This window comes from Dysidea avara, chromosome 2, assembly GCF_963678975.1.
Source record: "Dysidea avara chromosome 2, odDysAvar1.4, whole genome shotgun sequence".
Classification (NCBI taxonomy): Eukaryota; Metazoa; Porifera; class Demospongiae; order Dictyoceratida; family Dysideidae; genus Dysidea; species Dysidea avara.
The window spans coordinates 39,370,893-39,386,001 of record NC_089273.1 but is presented as its reverse complement, the minus strand read 5'-3'; the positions used below and the strand labels follow the sequence as shown (position 1 = coordinate 39,386,001).

The 15,109-nt window shown below is 36.8% G+C and overlaps 2 protein-coding genes across 2 annotated transcripts; both read right to left on the bottom strand.

Moving 5' to 3' along the window:
- Positions 1-4,554: 4,554 nt before the first annotated feature.
- On the bottom strand, positions 4,555-8,533 carry LOC136245090 (uncharacterized). Its single transcript, XM_066036608.1, has 5 exons — positions 8,311-8,533; positions 8,212-8,262; positions 8,108-8,161; positions 6,863-6,928; positions 4,555-5,632 (listed from the first exon to the last, which is right to left on the bottom strand). Exons 2-5 carry the CDS (start codon positions 8,257-8,259, stop codon positions 4,883-4,885), a joined length of 918 nt encoding a protein of 305 aa, XP_065892680.1. The 5' UTR covers positions 8,260-8,262; positions 8,311-8,533; the 3' UTR covers positions 4,555-4,882.
- Positions 8,534-9,177: 644 nt separating this feature from the next.
- LOC136245083 (uncharacterized) lies at positions 9,178-15,089 on the bottom strand. The gene is made up of 5 exons (XM_066036593.1): positions 15,000-15,089; positions 14,772-14,948; positions 12,759-12,949; positions 11,414-11,602; positions 9,178-9,710 (listed from the first exon to the last, which is right to left on the bottom strand). Exons 1-5 carry the CDS (start codon positions 15,034-15,036, stop codon positions 9,636-9,638), a joined length of 669 nt encoding a protein of 222 aa, XP_065892665.1. The 5' UTR covers positions 15,037-15,089; the 3' UTR covers positions 9,178-9,635.
- Positions 15,090-15,109: the final 20 nt, after the last annotated feature.

Sequence of the window (15,109 nt, the reverse complement as noted above, 5' to 3'; positions counted from 1 at the left end):
TTTTACTGGTAGCTAAAGTAGTGTTATTGGTAGAGCTAGTAGTGTTATTGGTAGAGCTAAAGAAGTACAATGAGAACCAGTGACGTCCTGCCTTATTTAGAAGTCGTCATTGAAATCGACTGACATCATATAGCTAGCACTGAACTGGTCCTCCGGCTTTCATGCTCTAGGACATGTACTATAGGCTCTTTTATCTCCAGCCAGATTATCCCTGAATTTACCATAATAATTATGTGACCCAATTTTCCTTTACTTCACATGCAAAAGTTGCAGGAAACCTCATTTGAAAGTTTCAGCATTAATTTTTTTTGCACATTTGGATAAAGTACCTATTAAACCTTTTGCTGCAAAATTACACACCAGAAGCTTCTTTTTCCTAGGAGATATGCATGATTATATCAAACCATGTATCAATTTTTACATGCATTTACTTACAAATTAGGTGATTTGTTCAGGTTATGGAATGGATAAAACTAAGAGTTAAGCCACTATACAAGTTATTTAATTGAAGAAAAGATCTCAGAACACTTCGTTCAACTACATATCAGAAATCTCTTTTTAGAAATTTTAGATCGTGGGAATAGAAATATTTGTCAACAAAGTGATCATGCATGGTTCCGATTTGTCACACTTAATCACTCACAGAACTCAATGCTTTAATTGCTATAAAAATTTACTAGTAGTTTGTAATGTATTAGGATTAATGCTTCAAGACATCAAACTAAAATCTTAACACAAGATAAACACCCATTGCTTCAGTTTAGCTTTTAAAAATAGGAAAATGACTAATGTGCAGAAATGGATGGGTTCCAAAATTCGATCACAAATTATCATCTGGCATGTCCAGCTCAACAATTGGTGGACTTATTGAAGCCAGCAATGCCAGATAGCCCATCATTTTTAAAAGTATAAATGTGACCCGGTCTGTGAAAGCGGTCTTAGCCTTATCAATTGCATGTACTTGGCAACCTGCATGTAACTTGACTTGTTAATGTGGTATCACCCTGTAATCTAGTCCCCTAATACCCCTAACGTATAGATGGCTAGTAATAATTATGAAGGTGATAGGTTGAAAACATGCATACGAGGAGTTATGAATAGTCGAACTTGACAATTTGATAAAGCTATAAGACCCCTTTTCACAGACTGGGTCACAAATATCATAATACGATATTCCTGTGACAATGGTGTACTCCGGCCTATAATATTATGATAGTGGTAGACTCCTGTGACATTGCTGCACTATTATGACATTAATATCGGAACACTCTTGTGACATTGCTGCACATCTGTGACAATGCATGCTAAACTCTTGTGACATTAAAATTGGTGCATACGTGTAACATTGCTACACTCCTGTGGCTCCTGTGACATTGGTAGTCTCCCGTGACATTGGTAAACACCCATGTGTAGCTACCATATATAGTAGGTCACATACACACAGCTGCAGCTAGTATAGTTCACACCCATCAGGTATACCATCACATGTGGCTGACCAGTATTGTTACTGTGTAGTTGCCATAATCAGACCATATATGTGGCCGGGTCTGCAAAAAGTGGTCTTAAAGATTTAGGCTAAGGTGGAAAAATCAAGTAGTGGTCACCAAACTTTCATCATCATAGTACTGTAAGTAGGCCACTAGCTATTTGGTGATTTTCTCATCAGAAAATCCCATAAGTAGATGTCAAGTACTTTTTGGTAGTACAGACAGAGCAGAGCCCATAAGGGACCAGGGAGTGGTGATCCAGTGTCTAACTAGCAAAGCCGGGTACTGCCAGTATCTCAGGGAATATAATTCTGTGACATGCACGTCCCGTATAATTATGTAGTAGGTGGGAGTATATGTGTCAATCAGTTCGTTGAAAATGTAAATTATATAGCAGTTAAATCGAGGTGTTTACTGTGAAGTACAGATGGCGCAGTGGTTAGCTACGTGCCGCGGAACAGAATGGCGTGGGTCGGGGTTTCGTGGACAGCCTGCTGTGCTTTTTTTTCGCCGCCCGAACCTTTTCTGTGCTCCTTTTGTGTTAGTATATATAAATAGTTCTAAAATTCTCTCACAATCGGTGACTGTCACTAGTGCACAGTGGCTGAGGGGACCGCATGACGAGAGCCTGTGGAAGGTGCTGGCAGGGTTCGAACCTTGGCTAGGAACGGCCAGTTTCCTCCCTTACCCTAACAGCATTACGCACGTGGTGTGGCCTACTACTATAACGCTTACTGCTTGCAGTATGCGAGGGAGTTAGGTGTGTGCTTATGAAGTCACCTTTTGACTTTTTTTACAGACTTTTTTTTGCATTGTAAATTCAGAAATATGACAAAATTGCCACAGGAGTCATACAAAATAGTATATTGCTACAAAAATAGTATGACTACAAAATAGTATTGCTACAAAATAGTATGACTCCTGTGGCAATTTTATTATGACATTCATATTTCCAAATTGGCAGTGTACACATGTGGTGTGACCTATAGTTCTATGATTCTTGCAGTATGTGAGGGAGTTAGGTGCTTATGAATTCACCTTTTGACATGCATGCAAATTAATCTCATATTTTTGTTTAATAGCAGGTAGCTAGCTAGCTACCTACTTCTTAACGCTCACAGCTTTTTGGTAAGAAACTGGGGAGATACTGGCTACACACTGCACTTACATGGCAGGGCCGGGGGAGTGATTAGTATGAGCTAGCTATTATGTGGTTGTTACTTAAGAATAAGAAAGTAACTACGTATACAGTCAACAGATCAGGGTAACTATAGTCAACTAAAATAATGACAGTAGAGGGTAACTACAGTCAACTACAGTAGAGGGCATACTATGTAACTGCTACATGTACAGTGAACAGCTGCAGCTGACTATACAGTCAACAGAAGCTTCATTAAGGTTACTGCATATTATAGAGGGTAACTGCAGTCAACAGAGGGTGACTACAGTACCAGGTATACAGCTTTGGTAAGAAACAGGGGAGATACTGGCTACACGTGCACAGTGCACATACATGTTTAGCATGAGCTAGCTATTATATAATGTGGTTGGTACTTAAGTGTACCTATACAGTCAACAGATCAGGGTAACTATATAGTCAACTAAATGTACAGTAGAGGGTAACTACAGTATAGAGGGTATACTATGTAACCACTACATGTACAGTCAATAGCTGACTAGAGGATGACTACAGTACCAGGTATACACTGTACACTAGAGGCAGTGATTACATGTATTATACTGTGTGATTAGTCAAGTTTAGTCAACAGAGGTAATTACTACGCAGTCAACTACGTACAGCTTACATCTGCATGGTGTAACACTTGGCAACTATAATTATGGTGACTGGCTGCAGTCAATTCAACAAAGGTAACTAGACAGATAGTGCTAATTGCAACAACGTACTGGCAACTAGAGTCAACAGAGGGTAACTACAGTCAACAGAGGTAATCAACTATAGTATGTACAAGTTGAGCTGGATCCCGAAAAACAGCTAAAAATTGAAAGTGGATCTTCCTCAAGATAGTAAACATTTCAACCAACCAGATGATTTTAATCACTTTTCTATGGTGAATTTAATGGTGGACATATGGAAAGGAATGCTCTGAGCTATTTCGATGTCTTGAAAGTTATTAACCTTCACTACATTAGTGTTATACAATAAATTAATTCTGCAGATTACTGTAGTTTGTGAAAATTACAGTGTTCCGTGATTAAGCAAATTGATGTCTGTGCCATATTGTAGCAAACTATGATTATTTTACACCAGCTATAGCTTATACTTGTATGCAGTATGTAACTTGCTACAATGGATAAGGTAAGAGTTAACATTGCCTTAATATTAATTTTTTTAGACAAGTTGTAGGTACGTAGCTTTTGATTATCTCATGATCTATACAAAACAAGAACACTTTCTGTACAGTATTTACATTGTCAGTTACAAAATGCAGTCCTTTAGACAGGCACTAACCAGATCTGCACATAAAAGGGGTTCCTAAATTTAACTGATCATAATTTATTTTAACATAATCATCACCTTCAAATTACACAGAAGCAATAGCATACATTTGGGGTATAAAGTGATCAAATTTCAGGTGATATTCCCTTTTTCACAAGTGAAATTATGAGTTGCCAATCATGATCAGTAACCCCATTTTGCACATCTAGTTGAACATCCACCTAGTGATAAGCTTGCCTATTCTATTGTAGATATAATTCTGCATACAGTATGTTCCAACATCTTTTCCAGTTTCAGCGCATGATGTTGAGCCAACACCACATATTTTAGGTGGTACACTCCAGCCAGCTAGTGAATAGAAAGATAATCTTAGTTAACTTCAGGACACTCATCTCAGGGAAGATTCAAAACTAAAAAAAAAAGATTATTTACAAGTTGCCCGCAGTAGCTACTGACTTATTGATCTAACTATTTGATGCTACCAGCCACCTGCTAATGAAAATCTATTATCATACTGTACATACAACCCCCCCCCCCCCCCCAAAAAAAAGTAGTGCACATTATACTTCTAGCACTACATTACAGATAATCCAAGGTCTTACTGCAAATTATGTGGAGAGTACAATTGATCAATTCCTAAAAATACAGAAAAAGTAATTCAATGGAATACAGTACACAGTGTTGTTGTCTTCAAGCTTTCACAGGGTTTTTATGTGGCTTGTTATTTAGCCGTCTGTTTTTTTCATCAATAGCTATTTTGCACTCTTTCCACAATTGGTCATCATCACTATTCTTCTCATTCTCTTCACGCGGCCAGTGTTGAAAACAAATAGATCTGATATAATCAACTAGAACGGGATTTAATTTTAACTTAGGCTTAGTTCCAGAACAATTAGACCTTTTTCTAGTCTCCTCATCGAATAGCTCTTCATTTAAATTAGCGGCGAAGTTTTTTTCTGGAGCAACTATTCTTCTTGATATTAGCAATTATTTTTGAATTTAATATCCCTGGTGTCTCCTCTACAGCTTCCACAATTTCATAATTTACTGGAATATCATGTTCCATGTATACAGGACTAGGTGATAAAAGGCTATCATTGAAGCTAATAGATTCATCAGCTTGACCAGTAGCAGAAGCTTGATCAGTGGCTTGATTTGTGGCTGTAGTTTCATGGGTAGCTTGATGGGTGGCTGTAGTTAGATGTGTAACTGTAGCTTGATTGGTAGTAGTTACATGGGTGGCCGTAGTTGGAAGAGTGACTGTAGTTTGAAGGGCTTGATTCATGGCTTGTTGGGTAGTTACATGGGTGGCCATAGTTGGAAGAGTGACTGTAGCTTGATGGGCTTGATTCATGGCTTGTTGGGTAGTTACATGGATGGCCGTAGTTGGAAGAGTGACTGCAGCTTGTTGGGTATGATTCATGGCTTGTTGGGTAGTTACATGGGTGGCCGTAGTTGAAGGAAGGGTGACAGTAGCTTGATGGATTTGATCAGTGATTTGATGGGTTGCTGTAGTTGGATGGGTGGTATGACTACTGGGTGGCATTTCAGGAGCTCTAAACCCGTCAGCCTGGAATTTCGTGGGACATATTAACTTGGCCAGTATCAGAGATAGTGTCTTGTTAGATTCAATGAGTTTAGATTGAACTACTGTGATTTCTTCTCTGAGTTCATCGCACACTTTGTTCTACAAAACGGAACATTACACACTGTAAACTACTGGGTACAAAATATGTAATAGCATCATGTACACACAATAATTTTATGTGTTTTATTTATACATGACATTAGAGAGAGCTAAAAATTGGTTTTGGGGGCCAGCTGTGCAGGTAAGGAAACAACAGAAGTTTTAGTTTACTATTAAATATAATAAATTCTTGAATAAGAAAGATCATCTTTGCTTGCAGCTACAGTGTATACTAGTGAACATTCCTACTTCAACTCATGCAGCCAGTGAATAGTATAAAGCCAATAGTACCGTATACCATATAGAACAACATTTTGATGGGGTATTTTGACGATTTGCATTGCAATTTGTCAAATTATTCCATCACAAAATTTAACCATTAAGGTATTCTTCAATACAGTAATGAAACATTTCGTCAAAATTTTCTCTTAAAAATGCTCAGTCGTCTGATTTGTCAAAATTGCACGTCTTTAACGACAGTGGAATCTGTCTTAAGGACATCTTGAGACCGACCAAGTATCCTCATCCTGATTTCCTAGGTTTTTCATGTAAATGGGTACTTTTGAGACCATTAGATTATACAGGTGTCCTTATTTTCAAGTGTTCTGATTAACAAGTTTCACTGTATACAGTAAGTCAGTCAGTCCAGAGGTACATACTTGTATGTAGATGACCTCATTGCTATTCACTATCCTTCTTGCTCCAATTTCTCGACTGTATGGTTATTTTTCATGTGTTTGATTTCTATTTGTTATAACGTAGTTCGACTATTAGCAATCGAGGCTATTCCACTCTGTTTTAAGCTATGTTCCACCCATTATGTAATACTATAAGCTAATGAATGGTAAGAGAAGTAGAAGCACCTACGCAATCAATTCATTCACACTAAAGCCATGATGCATCACCAACAATCATAGTAACGGAGAATAAGTGGACAAAGCTAAGTTTATAACATGTGCATTGTAGCTGCTACTGTGGTTGGCAAAAAGGCATGTCTCAGACTGAAGTGACATTGAACAATAACGAAATTGAGCCAATAGCCTTATCCATAGAACTTTTAATTATGTGGGGCCAAATAAAATCATGTGATGATTGTATTTTACCAGCTGCAACAAGAACTTGACAAGATATACACTAGAACCAGTGAACCGACTGGTTTCCAGGAAAGCTTTGACAGGTTTATCACCTGGTCAAACTTTTTGATCCCTAGTTACAGTATTCACAACATACTTGCATTTCTTGATTTATCCTGACTGTCTCGCGTAATGAACCAATGCTCATTTCCAGTTCCATCTCCTGCAAACAAATGGCAACTACATTAACTTAACAGCAACATAAAGTAATCTATATAGTAGTGCATTACTCCTATTATATTGTGTAGTGAAGGAAGACAGCTAGTTATACACATGGTGAAAAGGCATTTTTGGGCTTGGCTATGCTTAACCAACACTGCCAAGCTTTTTTGAAGGGTGTGAGGCTGTTTTTGGGTGATTTTGAAGGACAAGAAAGCCCTATACTCCAGTATCCCTAATATAAAATACTACATACTGTACAGTATAAAGAATCTCACAGTGAGTCCTAAACTTGCAACGAGTTTCTATTAAATTATAATTTTTTAATTTAACTGAATTTTCTAACTGACCAGCCAAGCATAACTCAACAATAAATAATTAAGGGTACATGCTAGATTTTTTTTTAACTATTAGACATCATTTCATTCTGAGACGTGCCATTTTTCCAATTGTAGTATAATTATAGAATACACACATCATGGAGTAAGACAAAGTGTCAAGAATATGGCTTTGCTGTGACTGTCGTGATTGCAGAGTCACTCTCGTACTGCTCTTCATTTATATTGCTATGTAACAGGCAGAACATAGCTGAAGATGCGGTGTAATGGCCATTCCACTTTCCGGTAATCAATTGTTGAGGTGCATTCAAATGCAAAGATAATTCAATGGCATGCCTGGTGCCACTATTTCTTTTAATGTGGTATGCATGAGTTCATTAGTCATATCCATGCTATTAAAAATTTAAAGAACAAGCAGAAGGAAAATTAAGAATTGAAACCCTGTAGGCCCCTTACAAAAACTAAGGTTGGCACAATTAACACTTGTATGTTAGAGCAGAATTTATAAGCTTGCTTTACAATGATGGCTGGCTTTCTTTAAGGCATACACCCGACCTAATTGCATTTCACAGCTGTCATTTTAAACAAGGTCGACTTTTATTGGTTCTAGAGTGCATTCATCTTTTTCTGACTGTTAAGCAGGAAGTGATTTAATGTGTCTAGGTTTATCCACACTTTATTTTAGGCACTGTTATACAGTATTTAGCAGTAGAAACCAAATAACTTGTGTAGCCTGCTATAGTAACTTGGATTGCATTGCATTACAATGACCCCATAGAAAATAACTATTATTTACCATGTACTAATTCTTAGATCCACTCCACTCTATCTTACAAGTAAGTTACCTTGGCCCCGCCAGTGTAGTGGATGGGTTGACGAACTTCAGTTTCAGTGGCGTTCTGAAACAAAACCCAAGTACTTCTATGACTTACTGCAGTACAGCACCTACCTGGCCTGCTCTTCCAGATTCTTTTTCTACAGTCTCACAGCATCTCATGAACTGTTATATAAATTATAGGCCCTCAACATACTGCACATAGTTGCTTACCTGATCAGTTTCGTCATCACTATGAAAAAGCTCTATATCCTGTCCAGCATACGATACAAGATTCTATATGGAATGAATGAAAGGAATATCATTTGTATAGTGTGCAGGTTACTATTCCATAGACGTGTGTACAAATAAATTGACAGTAGAAGTTCAGTCAATACTACTGTATAATGCTTAGCCTTTGCCTACAGGATCAGCATACAGTATTGTGCTGTGCTATCCTCAGGCTGACTGCTGTAAAAGATCAACTGGTCACATATGATGACTCTAATAAAAGGGTTATTTTAGTACTAAGAACATTAGATAACATTTATGATTTTATCCATAAACTACAAGTGAAGAATGGTAGAGCTACTAATAGTTACTGTAGCATAGATACTAGAGCTGAGTGATACTGCCATTTTAGTATCACGATCGATACTAAAGCCACTATTCACGATACTGAATAGTTCACGATACTTACAAATGTGTCAATCATACCTGGTGCTACATAGTGTATTCCTCAGTATTCTCAGTATTCCTGCAGGAAGTCTTTAAAAGTAGCATCAAACTAGCCACTGTCAACCTTGTTTACAGTAACAGTTATTGTAACACATGCTTTGAAGTTATGTTATGGTGTTCACACCTCTCTGCAGGGGTAACCAGGTTATGATTTACAAGGATTCTTGAGCCTAGTACAGCATAACAAATGGATTTTTAATGACAATAATGTACAAGCATGGTATCATGATAGTTAATAACATAATATCGCGATATATCGCTAAAACGGTAGTATCGCTCAGCCCTAATAGATACAGTGGAAACTCCCTTATCTGGACCTCTATTATCCAAGCATCTCCATTGTCTTGACAGCCCAAATTATAGTCACACTGTTTGTAGTCTATTGACAATAATAAAGTTTGGGTTAGATGAAAGCACAAGTGAGAAGCTAAAGGTTGCTGTTTACCTGTTAGGTGGCTTGTTTCTTCTACTAATAATAATTACCACTTGGTTGCTAGGTGATAAAACATTTTTACATCACAGGTGAATGCTCTGTAGTGACTTCCCCCTTTGCCCACTAAACTGCATAACATGATAGCAATAATAATAATAATAATGTCTGCATTTAAAACAGTTACTTCAGCATATCAGCATGCATTTCTTAGTTTTGAACATTTCTGAGATACAGACATTAGTATGTACCAGACTGCCCAGATAAGAGAGGTCCCACTGTATTTTTCAAGTCTTTAACATAGAACACAGATATACTACATATTAATACCACTTTTATACCAGCTACTGAAAATACATCAACAGCTGATGATACTGTAATCACACCAATACTAGTACATATCTACAGGTATTGTACAACTATGAAGTCTTGCCTTTCTAATCTCATCTTCAGTAGAATTTATAACCTATGACCAAAAAGGACAACATCCATGAGTAACGAATATCATTTAGTATGGCAATCTTTGTAGTACTCTATATAAGTAGAGCGGCTAAGCTAAAAAAAATGTTTACTTGCACCAAAGTTGGTACAACATTTGATTAATCCATACCTTTTTGCCATTAAAATTATCAATCTTATCACACACAAAGAAACCGACAAGCGCAACAAGTATGGAAAGCAATAAAAGTATCCAATAAAGAATAGCCTGAAACTTAAAAGCAAGCAAAATATTGTCAGAAAAGCAGATCAAGAGAGTAAAGGATAGAATTACGCTACTAACATACACACTCTCAGGAGAGATTATGCACACCCATATGCAAAATTTCTCCTATATAATACAGGAGTATATACATTTAAATAGCATATCCCTACGCTATGGTGTTTTCCCATAATATATAGGAATAACTTTGCATACCCCATGCAAATTACTCTCATATAATATAGGAGTGATTTCATGCAATATCCTATCCAAATGTATTATCAGTTTGGTACTTTATCAAACAGGCTTTGCAGCAAAAGTGCTGGAGGTCTGAAGGATGTACACTCTGAACACCTGGTTCTACAGTTTGTTTCAAGTTGTTATATGAAGTATGTTTGAAAAGGTGGAGAAAAAACCATGACTTGACCTCAAACGTGCAGCTGTCCAAGTAACGCTCAAATGCTTACAGGAGTCTGCAAGGCCATCAGGATGTTTTCTCCTTGTCAATTTAATGTATATGTGTCCATAGGAACTAGAGAGTGACTTATTATCTCAAATTACCCAATGTGGAACCAAATGGATATTAGTTTATTTATTAAGGTTTTACAGCACAGGTCAACTTCTTTGTGTCCCATTCATCTTTGCTGACAGAAACGGTGTTGAGTTTGCGGTAGCGTATGATGGCTTTGCTTCGTGGAAATTATCCATATTTTTCATAGTGGCAACTTTGATTGCAGAGGTGCTTTTCAAATAGTTCTTTATTCGTAATGCTGTGTAACAGGTTGAAAATAGCTGACAATGAAGGAATCACTTTTCAGGCGATAATTGACAGTTGGGGCCAGCAGCGCAATTTTTTTCTTTTGATGTGGTATGCGCCAGTCATAATAATTTTATTTTACAAAAAAGTAAACAAAAAAATTATGCAAAATAATTAGAATTTTCAACTAGAGTAAAGACCATAGCACATCAACAAAAAGTAAACAAGCAGTAGTGCACGATATTAAACCAATTTGCGTGTCACATGCATTTGTTTACGATGTAGTATATGTAAAACAAAACCATGGCCATTTCTTTAGCAAAGACACCTTCAGCAAGTGACTGCAGGGCTAAAACTATATCTTGGTTAATCTGCCAATGCATGGTAAACATTATAAGCCAAACTCCAACTTTGCAGACTAATCCAAACAGAAGTTATGGCTGTGAATGTAAGTGCCTGTAGTTTATTTTCACAATCACTGTATACTGTACAAATCGATTTTCCTTGTTCTTCCTACTTTCTAGTGCTGTAATTCAACCACTGCTCACCACAATCAACTGAAACTTTGGTGAATCATTCCTTGGACAACGCAGATAATGGTGAGAAATTTAAAAAAAAAAAATCGGAGGTTGTGTGAACTAGAGGGGTTTTCACTGAGATGGTCACATTTAACTTTTAAAATGCATTATGCTTATAACTTATACAGACTTACATTCTGTGGGATTGTTCTCAGGGGAGACCTTCCAACTCTAACTATAAAAACTTCTTCATCTTTTTTACTCTTGCTAGTATTCTTCTCACTATTAATCTCCTTGTTCTTGTTCTTCTTACTACTACAAGTACTTGCCTTGTTCTTCTTCTTACTACTAGTCTCCTTGTTGGCTATCCTGAGCTGTTCTTTCTACATGTATTACAGTATTTCAAATTTAATATCATTTTAATATATGAATTCCGTAAGCTCTTTTGGGGGTTAAACCTAAAGCTAGTTATTTATGAAATGATGTACAGTAGCACAGTACGGGAGTCCAGAAATCACAGAGTACGGAATAGCAGATCATCGAATAAGCGAAACCTTAATTCTAAACAATTAAACTAATATTTTACTCTCAATGTGTTTATGCAGCTAGTGCCCACCTTGTAGCAGCTCCATTGAGAACGCAACCGTGATGGTGGAATGCTAAGGCGCAAGCTTTAAATAGAATGTGCACTTAACTGTCCACTCTAGAACAATCTAACTAAGCTAAACTACTTTTTAATACACTTCACTACATAATCGTTACAAAACTACATATTCTTTCTACTATACTTGCTTACAATAGGGTGGCCTTTAAAAAGACTAAGCGCTATCACTCTAAAGTCTACCCTAGAATATCTATACTTCTTTCTATTCCATAACTCACTTAATCATCCTTCTCCCAGCATGTTCATAATAAATTCGAAGGTCAAATGCTAGTTTCATCTCCTATCACTTAGTACAGCATGATTCTAATAATTTTGGGCACTTATTCGCTTAATGTATACGAGTATGGCAAAAAGAACTTGTAGTTTTATAGCGATTGTGTAGTAAAGTGTAATAGACATTAGTTTAGCTTAGTTACATAGATTGTTCTAGAGTGGATAGTCATACTCTATTAAAAGCTTGCCACCTTAGATTCAACCATCGCGATTGGGTACTTGACAGAGTTGCTACAAAGTGATCAGTGTCTATAAAAGGTTATAATATTTAGATAAACGTTTATAATTTAAAAAATATATATATTCTACTATTCCGCTATTCCGTATTTTCTACAGCCCCATATAGTACAAGACAAACACTATAATTCTACAATGAGTTTACATGTATATTGTACATGAAGTGAAAGCTTGTTTGATGCACTACAATAATACTTTAGACAATACTAAAGAGTACTTTCAATATAAAGCACTAAATTTTCAAAGAGTTTTATAACAAATCATCTTTTTTGGATGTGTTTTGGGTTGGGCTACTGTAGATTAAACCCCACCGATACTAGATTGGTGGTTCCTAGCATTATATTGTTTGTATTAATTTAACTTACAGTAATTAGTTTTCTTTTCCGTCCTCTTCTATCTTGTCCGTCACGATCAGGTTGTTGAGGGTCAGTTGGTACATGTACATCATTTTCCTTATCTTCCTCATCATCAGTTTCCTTTTCAGCTCCATGTTCCTGTTCCATGTTTTCTTCTTCATATAACCTGTCATCTTCTTCTTCACAGATACGTTCAGTTCCTAAAAATGTACACAGTTCACGTATATAGATCCCTTATTAGTTACAAAACTCTCAAGATCAATATAGCATGTAGTCTTGACAGATATAGGGCACCTATACTGTATACCCCCTCTCCAGTGACATGTGCACACAATGAACACAGAGTATGTATGTATGTATATATATATGATCTGAAAAGAGGAAAATCTTGTGCAGCTAAAAATGGTACAAGCTGGAGTTAGTACATTTTTTTGTGTTGAATATGTGAATTGTCAGCCAGAAAAAGAAATGTGACTCAGAGGAGGGCTTTAATTAGCCTTATGTTTACTACTTTTACCATTTAATGGTTTGCTCATGTGGGTACATATGGACAAACATATATATGTGAGACCGGTTTCTGGTCAATATTTTATGAGTGTGTCATTGATCACTACTCTGTACGATATACATCATGTAAGCAGCTTCCGTTATATAGGTTGTTTTGTATAAAGGAACAAAGCAAAATTACAAGCTGTATGCCTATGACTGTCTATTTCCGATTCACAACCTCTCTTTCAATATAATTAGACAGATGCTCGATCTCATTGTGAGCTACAGCTGTGTTACACAAATGAGCTTTATCCCATAGTGGCATCACACAATACATTTTATGATGTGTATTGTGCTTGAATATGACTATACAGTACTCTGCACAGGTACAGTAAATAAAGCATCCTGGTGAATTTTATGGCTGCATCAAAGCCTTTAACATCTTAGATGCCAATTGGTGATGACAGCCTATTTAAAACAAATTGTTCATACTTCTCTGTGTTCATAGTCGCTTTGATTTTGCTTTCTTCTGGTAAGCAGCATCTCTGTGCTGCTGAGACTGCTGCCATTAACTTCTTGTCAAAGCCATCCCTTGGTATCAGTCTGCTATTGAAACTATCTCAATGGTTTTAGCATGTGGGGATGCAGTAAAACCCAGATACTGTATAACCGAAAATTAAATTCTTAACATTTTACTATTTATACCCTCAATAGCATTTATACAGTACAATACTCACCTCGTAGCAATTCCGCCAAAACTGTAATCGCAATGGCAGACAACACTAAGGCAATCCACAGGGTGATCTTTAAATAGAATGAGCGCAACATATACTGCTCTAGAATAACCCAACTAAGCTAAACATTTTTCTAATACACTATAAGTTCATTCTGCTACACTTTGCTTATACCAGCTTCCACACATGAGTAACTGCCCAGAATTATTAGTCACAAAACACACTATCCGCAAGAAATCTACTCAGAAATAATCTACTTTAACTAACTTTCCTCAACTTTGTTAGTTATTCATCACCAAACAAGTTAAATATAAAATTGAAGGGTTAAGTGCTGTGTTTAGATCTCATCATTTTATGCAGCATGATTCTAATAAATTCGGGCAGCTACTTATATGTGATGGCTAGTACAAGCAAGTGCAGTAGAAAAAAACTTAGTTTTGTAGCGATTGTGTAGTAAAGTGTATTAGAACGTAGTTTGGGTTATTCTAGAGTGGTTAGGTTTGTGCTCATTCTATTTAAAGATCGCCCTGAGGATAGCGATGGAATTGCTACGAGGTGAGTATTGTATAAATGCTTTAGAGGGTATAAATAATAGTAAAATATCAAGAATGCAATTTTCGCTTATTCCGTATTCCACTGTTCCAGGTTTATGTACTGCTTCCCTAGCATGTGTGCTATTTCAATCACATCGCCTATTTAGGTGGTATATTTTTATCATTGTTCTAAAGGTGTACCAATAATAAATACTGGTCCGATATTAGTATACCTCTATAGTGTTTTTGTAGCGGATTGTACATACCTGACACTATGAATACAGCAGCGTAATCTAGCCCATCATCCCACGTGACACTGACTTCGTCTCCTTTTTGGAGTTTATTAATCTTTTCTTTTGTACCGACGATGCTGCTTGTACGCACAATTGCTGTGCATCCTTCTTCTACTAATCGAAGTAGAACGTGAGTGTGCTTCAGCGTTCCTAAATAAGTGGCTAAATTAGAAAAAAGGCTAATGGATAAGTGAAACTTACTGATGGCTTTACAACGACCACTACTTCGAGGTTCCATGAGGTCGACACAAGACGAGGACACGACAACAGGAGGCCGCTTGCCGCTTGACACTGAATCACGCATGCGCATT

Excerpts from the sequence above, each read along its gene's own strand:
- LOC136245090 (XM_066036608.1), bottom strand. The coding sequence starts at position 8,259 with ATGAGATGCTGTGAGACTGTAGAAAAAGAATCTGGAAGAGCAGGCCAG. Across the intron at positions 8,162-8,211 it reads AATCTGGAAGAGCAGGCCAG|AACGCCACTGAAACTGAAGT; the intron begins GTAGGTGCTGTA and ends GTTTTGTTTCAG. Across the intron at positions 6,929-8,107 it reads ACTACACTGGCGGGGCCAAG|GAGATGGAACTGGAAATGAG; the intron begins GTAACTTACTTG and ends ATTTGTTTGCAG.
- LOC136245083 (XM_066036593.1), bottom strand. The coding sequence starts at position 15,036 with ATGGAACCTCGAAGTAGTGGTCGTTGTAAAGCCATCA. Across the intron at positions 12,950-14,771 it reads TGCTGTATTCATAGTGTCAG|GAACTGAACGTATCTGTGAA; the intron begins GTATGTACAATC and ends GTACATTTTTAG. Across the intron at positions 9,711-11,413 it reads TGAGAACAATCCCACAGAAT|GTTATAAATTCTACTGAAGA; the intron begins GTAAGTCTGTAT and ends TTTTGGTCATAG.